The 8,999-nt window shown below is 41.3% G+C and overlaps 1 protein-coding gene across 1 annotated transcript; it reads left to right on the top strand.

Moving 5' to 3' along the window:
• Positions 1 to 1,865: 1,865 nt before the first annotated feature.
• LOC103359128 (glucosaminyl (N-acetyl) transferase 4) lies at positions 1,866 to 5,285 on the top strand. Its single transcript, XM_008284348.1, has 3 exons — positions 1,866 to 1,942; positions 2,271 to 2,339; positions 3,995 to 5,285. The coding sequence occupies exon 3, from the start codon at positions 3,996 to 3,998 to the stop codon at positions 5,283 to 5,285; it is 1,290 nt and encodes a 429-aa protein (XP_008282570.1). The 5' UTR covers positions 1,866 to 1,942; positions 2,271 to 2,339; position 3,995.
• Positions 5,286 to 8,999: the final 3,714 nt, after the last annotated feature.

Here is an 8,999-nt window from a genome sequence, read left to right as displayed (position 1 = left end):
TCCGACCTGCTGATGGCAGCAACGGCGCTCTCCGCTGCGTTCCGTCGGACAATAACACAACAGCGGGCCCTGACGGGACCGGTCTTGCCGGCCGCTTGGGGCCTCACGGGAGAGGCATGGAGGCTGGGAGGCACGGAGGCAGTCGGGCTGCGTGGAAATGCTCTCAGATTCAGTCCGACCTGCTGTGCGCCGAAGCGGCGGGCTCCGTCGGACAATAACACAATGGCAGGCCCGACGGGACCTGTCTAGCCGACCGCCTGGGGCCGTGCGGGGCATGCAGGGAGGCTGGGAGGAACGGAGGCAGTCGGGCTGCGTGGAAATGCTCTCAGATTCACTCCAACCTGCTGTGCGCCTCAGCGGCGCGCTCCGCTGCGCTCCGTCTGACAATAACACAATGTCGGGCCCTGACGGGACCTGTCTAGCCGGCCGCCTGGGGCCGTGCGGGGCATGCAGGGACACCGGGAGGCACGGAAGCAGTCGGGCTGCGTGGAAATGCTCTCAGATTCACTCCGACCTGCTGTGCGCCGCCAAAGCGCGCCCCGCTGCGCTCCGTCGGACAAAAACACAATGGCGGGCCCTGATGGGACCTGTCTAGGCGGCCGCCTGGGGCCGTGCGGGGCATGCTGGGACACCGGGAGGAACGGACGCAGTTGGGCTGCGTGGAAATGCTCTCAGATTCACTCCGACCTGCTGTGCGCAGCAGCGACGCGCTCCGCTGCGCTTTGTTAGATCACAAATCAAATCAATCTAAGAGCATTTCCAGGCAGCCCGACTGCCTCCGTTCCTCCCAGCGACTCGGTCTGTCCCGTGAGGCCCCAGGCGGCCGGCTGTTCAGGTCCTTTCAGGGGCCCGCCTTTATGTTTTTATTGCGACGGAGCGGAGAGAAGAGCGCCGTGGCGGCGCACAGCAGTAATTTGACAATAATTTGAAGTCAGTGGGTCACATGACCTGGAAGCTATTGAAGAATATTAATAATTTATTCATATAATAATTCATAAAAAATATGCAAAAGGCTCAAATTGAAAATTAATTGGTGTGCCTCGTTTGTCCAGACTAGCTGAGTAATTTGACACTGATTTGAAGTCAGTGGGTCACATGACCTGGAATCTATTGAAGAATATGAATAATTTATGAATATAATAATTCATAAAAAATATTACAAAGGCTAAAATTGAAAATAAATTGGTGTGTCTCATCTGTCCAGTGCAGTTGAATATATCCACACTGGTTTTTAGTCACGAGGTCACAAAATAGAAAATTTATTAATTTTTATTTCTCAAGGGTTCTTGGTTCAGAAATTCGTTGACGGTCCCTAAGTGAAATGTCACTGGTTGGGTGGCGATGCAGCCGAGAGGAGCGAGCCGAAGTCTGAGTCTGTAAATCGGATCAACTGTGAGCAAGACGCCGCTGACTACGCGGAGCGCGAATATCCAATATCCAACTTCAAACTAATTTCACCGCGGTCAAATAGTTTGTTAAATGACCAGTGTAATTGCAATCAGAATTAAAACAAAACAATAAAGGCAATAAAAATTCAAAAGGTATCTGGTTTTGTGCGTGATTAAATGTTTCAGCTGCAGGGTGGGAATCCTGTCAGAGGCCCTCCTGGTACACTGTGTGCTTCAGCTACACACACACAAAGCTGTACATGGATGGACTGATGGCAGGTTTGTTGAATATATGAGAGGCATTGCATTGGCGTAATTCATTATTGGATCTTTGTTGGCGGTGTTGAAGAGTATTATTTATCCGGGACTGGGTGGTGAATGTAGGCTGTGTGCTGGGGATGTGCAGGATGTGGCGGGGCAGTGGGCGGACTGCTGCCGGGACGCTCCCCCCTGACCCTCCTGAGAACAGTCGCACCAGTCTACGATGGAGCCCCTGACACAGCAGACGGGACTCATGGCCGCTCTGCTCCATGAAAGCGCTCTTTTCGCATATGGTAAGATATTCACCACCTCGTCTTCTTGTGTTCGTGAAAAGCGTTGTTGGTGAGTTTACCGTTACCGTTCCATAGACAAGTGATTGAGGGTAGACTGGCTGTACCGCACTGCGTCCTGTGTGCTCCCTTTTCAACATGGGACGTTTTCCAGACGATAAAGTGGAACTTGTGTGTAATTGCAGAAAAGCCCGAACTCATCAAAGAGCGCGGGTCCTTAAACTGAATTTGTTAAATCTCTTTCGTGTTATCACAGAATTGTTTTGTCTCTTTTCCTAGTTATAACTGTTTCATTATTAAGACTTTCCCCCCCCCTCCTCATTATATTAAGGTTCTCGTGTAACTGTGGGAGGAGTTTTCATGGCGTGAGAGCCCCTCAAAGACAACCTTAGAGAGCAAGGTAACCTGAAAACAGACTATATTAGGAACTTCATGACTTCTAAACAGATTTTAAAAATGCAGGCCCATCAGTCGTAACTTAATGCAACAAAAGTCAATCCGTAGTTGATTACTGAGATTCAGATCTTTTTGTTTGAAGCACATTGATGTCCACCTGTATTTTTGGTGACAGGTTAAATCCTCATCAGTATGGGACGTTGCACAGATTTCTGGAGAAATCTTTATTCTACAACAGCTTTTTTTCAGCTACTCTTTGCTGTAAGGGTTGTGTTGCTCTATCCTTTTCCTGAAAATACCCCAAAGGTGTTCTGCTGGGCTCTTTGGAGTGTTGTCATGCTGGATTGTTTTCCTCTTATGTCAAGCTTCTGCAGGCTGAGAGTCACACTTCTGCAACTGTATTTCAACTAATTTTTAGTTGGCCAACGCTCTTCTTGTATCCCTTTCCATCTTTGTGAAATCATCTCGATATCCACAGGCATTCATGGTGACATCTTTAAATGTCATCTCCCCAGCATCTTTTGCTCTCATGCAGCCTTATATCATCACACTCCCACCTCTGTGCTTCACTGTCAGGCCTGTGTACTCACTGTGACAGTCATGGCCAGATTCATATCAAATATGTTGGATGTATCTTATTTTGGACTGACCAAACAGTAATCATTAGGCTTCTTTTCATGTCCTTTAGCAAAGTTTCATCTTTCAGTTCTTTTTAAAAAAAATTTTTTTTTTTAACCCTTTTACCCTCTTTTTTTCATTTATAGAGGATGACATTATGTCATTACTATTGATTTCTACTGATAACCCCCATACCAAACCTGAAACCCTAGTCCATTTGTTTTTCAGAACTAGACTGTACAAATAGTGCATCAACTCTTGTGCCATTTAAGGAGGACAGAGACTGCAGCTGATTAATGGTACTATGTCTCATTGCATGCCTCCTGATTACTGCTGCAACAATGTTAAAACAGATTCTTCGTTGGTCACTGATCTTCCTTATACCCTTTTCCATCTTTATGTAAGGCACAGTCAGATCTTTCAGTTCTTCCAATGATTGTTTTCCATTTGGAGCCATGATGCAGACACGCAGATAGACACAACCCATTGATCACAAACTGAGAAAGTTCTGGTCTACACAGGGCATCAACAGTTTTCACACAGTTAGGCTTATTTGAAATCACAGGTGTAGTCAGTGTAGTTTCAGTGACCATAGGTTTTCTAACCTGTATGTCAGGCATCACAGGTGTTTTCACTTTTGTTGCATTGAGTTTCTTCTTCAGGGCCTCTGTTTTTATTGCAGTCTTTCTGAAGTATCTTTTTTTGATTGTTCAAAAGACAACATACTGTACTGGTCAATTTATAAATTATGCAATTGTTTTATAGATGATACAATTTTAAATAATTTTGCAGTTGAGTGATATTGCACAGGGGTGCACTTATGTTGTATATTGTATGTGTAGTGCTGTGTCCCAAGACTATCAATATAAATTATTTACTTAAGCTATCTTATAGCAAACTGTGCTTCATGACTTCTAAGACGTTCATGCACCTTAACAAAAATGTACAGATAACTAAAACTGCATTCCAAGTTATTTTGTTGTGCTTTGTATTATTCAAATGTCACCTTCATGTCTTTTTTTTTTATCATTTTATTCTTAGAATGAAAATAAGATGTGCCCACTACATTCATAGAGTGAGACACAGGTGCTTCCTGCTTTCTCTATCGGTGCTGTTGGTCTGTCTACTCAAGCTGGTCTACATTAAAGTGACAGTGAGGGACGGCGTCTACATTGAGCCGTTTGGAATTACTGTCACCTTATCCAAATTCCAGAACCACAGGTATGATGTCAACTGCACTGCTATCTATGAGCTGGACCCTGTGGAGATTGGCAAAGCTCATGTGCTAAAACGGAAAGTCATTGTTAATATGGATGACGACAGCATCATAAGTTTGACCTCAGACTGTCAGACATTTATAAAAACAAGGGGTTACGATGCCATTCCAGTGTTGGATGAAGAACGGAGTTTCCCATTGGCTTACACCCTTGTGGTGCATAAGAATGCACCTATGGTGGAACGCATTCTCCATGCCATCTATGCACCTCATAACATCTACTGCATTCACTATGATCAGAAGTCATCTCCAGCATTCATAAAGGCCATTATAAACCTGGCTCAGTGTATTCCACATGTGTTCATTGCATCAAAATTAGAGTCTGTGGAATATGCCCACATCTCCAGGCTTAATGCTGACCTCAACTGTCTCTCTGACTTACTGAGGTCAGAGGTCAAGTGGAACTACGTCATCAACCTGTGTGGTCAGGACTTTCCTCTCAAGTCAAACTATGAACTGGTTGTAGAGCTGAAGCAGCTGAATGGCAGTAACATGCTGGAGTCCAGCCGTCCCAGTGAACTCAAGAAACAGCGCTTCAGCTTCCAGCATGAGCTGAAAAGCGTGCCGTATGAGTACCATCGAATTCCAGTCAAAACCACAGTGGCCAAAGATGTTCCTCCTCACAGTATCGAGATGTTTATCGGGAGTGCATATTTTGTTCTGTCATGGGATTTTGTGAATCACATTAGCAGCAGCCAGGTGGCAAAGGACTTTCTGTCATGGTCTGCTGACACATACTCACCAGATGAGCACTTCTGGGCCACTCTTGTCAGAGTGCCTGGGGTACCAGGACACATTCCCAGGTCAGAAGCAGACATTACAGATCTGAGAAGTAAGACCAGACTTGTCAAATGGAATTATTTAGAAGGAATCCTTTACCCAGCCTGCACTGGTACACACATGCGCAGTGTTTGCATCTATGGAGCTGCTGAACTTCGCTGGCTCCTTAACTACGGTCACTGGTTTGCTAACAAATTTGACCCCAAAGTGGACCCAATCCTGATTAAGTGCTTGGAGGAAAAGCTGATACAAAAACGTCAATATGTGCAAAAATAGTACTGAAAGGAAGAAGAAGTGTGGCAAGGAGAGAGTACGTTCAGAATTTATTATTTTATTAGCAAAGGTGCAATGTTACAGAAACAGAAAAAAGTGTGCCTCTATACACAGTACATGACACAACCACAGTGAGTTCTGGAATGCAGAAAGTTTACTTGACTATTGTCATTTTTTCAACTGTATTTTATTGGAAGACACTGAACTTGTGTGTGACATTTGTCTGATGGCTTTTCTTCAATTCAGGATTTCTCAAACAAACAGATGATCAGGACATAACATGTGGATATAGTTTATATAGCTTTATACTATATGAAGAGGCACTGTCTGAACCAGCAGCAACAAGACAACATTGAATTAATAATGCACCAGTAACTCAACACAACAAAATCTGTTTTACTTTTGTTACAAGGTACATTATGCTAATATTATATTTACTGCCTGGAACTTTACTTGTAATGAGTTCATTTTACAATATGGTGTTGATAAAGGATTTGAGTACTCTTTCAACTGCGACTGGATTATACCATCCATATCACTGTCACTGTAACTTTTCAAGTTATTTAATTAGTAACAGAAGAAAATGAATGAAAAAGTGCCTATGTTTTACCAGAGTAATGAGTTGTTTCAAGTACTGTTATTCTAAAAGCAAGCCCATCAGTCATGACATCCCAAAAAGTAGATGTACTCATTCTCCATGTTATTCTTGTGTGTTCTGTAGGATATGCTCCACCAAGAATAAAAAAAAAAAAAAGAAAAAAGATCAGATTCTTTTTGGTCATTTTTTGTTGTAAAGACAGCAATTGATTATAGCCTGTGGTCTCTGGTAATAGTTTTTTCTGGATGAAAGGGACTGAAAGGGCTGCTGTAGAGCAATGTATCATAAACAGGTCCACTTACATTTTAACAGAACACAAGCAAGGATATACATGAGTTCCTCAAGCTGAGAGTCACGTGATGCACTTTTGTGCAGACTGCAGAGATGGGTGATGTATGTTTACTGTTTCTGGCAGTAATTTGAAATGAAAATAATGGATATATTCTGGCACATGAAAGATGTATCAACTGGACGAGATTATGCTATCTTTGTTTCTGCCTGTATTTATCTCTGTAGTGGACCTTTGTGGACAATTTTGCAAATTAAGGCATCAATAAACTTCAAATAACTTAGTGCCACATGTAATTTGACCACATCTTAAGTATTTATACGTGCCCCTTAGAAATACTGGCGGCATGGAAAGGTGAGACACAGTGAAATGTACACATGGGGATAACAGTGCACCCATTCAAAAAGCTTGCACTCGAAGGCATGGTCTAGTAGTTAGTGGGAGTAGTTGAAGTGTAAAGGACGAAAAAACAGCCAGAGTGAGAAGATAAAACCCTAACGTGGCATTTCTTGCCAGATTGTCTCTTAAAGAAGAGGAAATTATTAGACACAGCACAGCAAGTTCTGTAAGATTCCAGAAGATTTTGCCACTCTGCAGCATTGAGGACTTTAGTGGTGAGGATTACCTAATAGCAGTAATGGATTAGCAGTGTATGCCAAGTGTAAAAACAAAAAAGAGTAACACATCTCACATTTTTAAGTCAAGGAGAACAAAATACTGACATTTCTTTCATCGGAGCATTGATATGATGACGGCTCTGTTCCAAAATGCGTGAGCATTACTGGGATGTGAGCCTGTTAAATGAGTGAAATGGGATTATTTTGTTCTTATTTGTTTTAAAATTTGAAATGTGCTACTTTTTCTTTTAGATTTTAGTTAAACTTCTTCAGATCTCACTGTTAAAGTGCAACCTCCATTTCACACCAAAGTATTTTTAGCAGTGATATTAATGTGTAAAGAGATGTGTTAACTAAATATAACAAAATAAACAAAATGACATGGGGGAATCATGAAAACATATTTTGATGTACCACAAGTGAGTGTAGTAGATGCATTATCATTCTCAATAGACAGGTTTTTCAGTGTTGAAAGCAAAATTCTATTCTGTTCTATTCAAAAAACTGTATTTGTCGCCTGAGGGCAATTTAAGAAGCGTAGAGCAGTTGGATCAAGATAAATAATTTAAGATGCAGGTGCATGTCTGTGATGCAGGCAATATGCAATGTGTCAGTGCAGGGGGCTGGACTATGAGCACAATGAACTCCAGCAGAATGAATAAGTTGGTACCAGTGTACATAATCTAATGATATACTTAATTTTTATAAAATAAAACATTTAAGAATAATATTTAAGATAAATGTTACTATATATTATATAAACTATGAACATCTTGCCTTTCAGTAAACTTTTTTCCTCAACTACACTGCAGCATCTCTGTTTCTAGGCTATTTTGAATGGAGGTACCATATCAAAGTATGTCAGTGTTGTATTTCTTAACTCTGATATTGACACAGTTTTTAACTAACCTCTGTACTAATCCAATTCCTGAAATTGAGGTATGTCTGTTGGTTTGTGTGTCAACCCAAGATTTTCAGTGAACCCTTGTGGCAAACCCCTGTGAAAAACTTTTGCAGATTATCAAGTTGGTCATTTTAATTGATGATAAATTGACTGGATTAGCAAAAAACACTCCTATCTGGGTACTTAGCATACGTTTATATTAGTGAGGATAGACCCAACAACAGAAGCACCTCTATAGTTCACCACACTCAATAGAACACAAACAAACGACATCCTCCAATGATCATGTAGTAGTGGAATCAACACCCCCCTAAAACCGTTTCAACACAAACTGAACAAGAAAACCGTGATGAAGGGATGATTTCTGAACTGTTGTGTGAGACTGAATTGTGGTGTAGGGTTATGTACAACCACTGTGATATCGTTTTACATTTGCTATGATAGAGATTTGTATTTATTTATTTTTCTGAGGTTGGGATTGTGTTCACCAGGCTACTTAGACTCAAGGTAATGCAGTACAATAAAGTGCATGGCTTTAATTTTATGATTCAATTAGTTTAATGGCATAATGTTTTTCATGTGTACAGCTTATGGTTCTAACTGCATCTAAGTAAATCTAACTGTAGAAAGTGGTGGTTTTCCACTTTAGCTGACTCCAGACTTGGCTCCACATTCTGGTGACTAAACAGGACTGACATAAATTCTATCAAACAAGTGGAGGGAGGTGGGAGTTTGGAAGCCAGTACTGACTCCTGCTCCAGAGTCTGTCAGAATATACCAGAGAGGAAGAACACTGACTTTGAAAAAGTCATTGCTTGCATCCTTACCTCAGGAGTCTGGTCTGTTGACAACCTGGTAGAGTTCTTAGGGAGTGTCTTGAGTTTTCAATATGATAACTATAATAACAGTGATAGAAAACATGATTTTTGGTACAGCTTTATTATCATGTCTTGGATTTTTCAGCCAAGTGTGATATACAATGTAAAAGTAGCCCTAATTTTACATGAGATGTTTGTTTTTTAAAAGGGGGTTTAAATAAGAATATTTACATGTGTAAAAACAATGAAATAACTATAATGTTAAAATAACTAACTTTTTTTGTGTATTTCAAAAAGATGGGGAAAAAACACTTTTTTAAAAAGTGTATTTACTGTTGCGTTTTTTTTCTTTTTTTAAAAAAATCCGCTGCATTTAAGTCAGAGTGCATCAATGGGCCCACCTGAAATGAGATCAGGTCATTGTTTTTCTGAAGGTAGGAGACCATAAAGAATGAGGTGTAGCAGCACTGTAGCAGAAGCAGGTGGTGTTT

This window comes from Stegastes partitus, unplaced genomic scaffold (genome assembly GCF_000690725.1).
Source record: "Stegastes partitus isolate 25-593 unplaced genomic scaffold, Stegastes_partitus-1.0.2 Scaffold355, whole genome shotgun sequence".
In the NCBI taxonomy this organism is placed as follows: domain Eukaryota; kingdom Metazoa; phylum Chordata; class Actinopteri; family Pomacentridae; genus Stegastes; species Stegastes partitus.
This window is presented reverse-complemented; position numbering and strand designations above follow the sequence as displayed.

Excerpts from the sequence above, each read along its gene's own strand:
- LOC103359128 (XM_008284348.1), top strand. The coding sequence starts at position 3,996 with ATGAAAATAAGATGTGCCCACTACATTCATAGAGTGAGACACAGGTGC.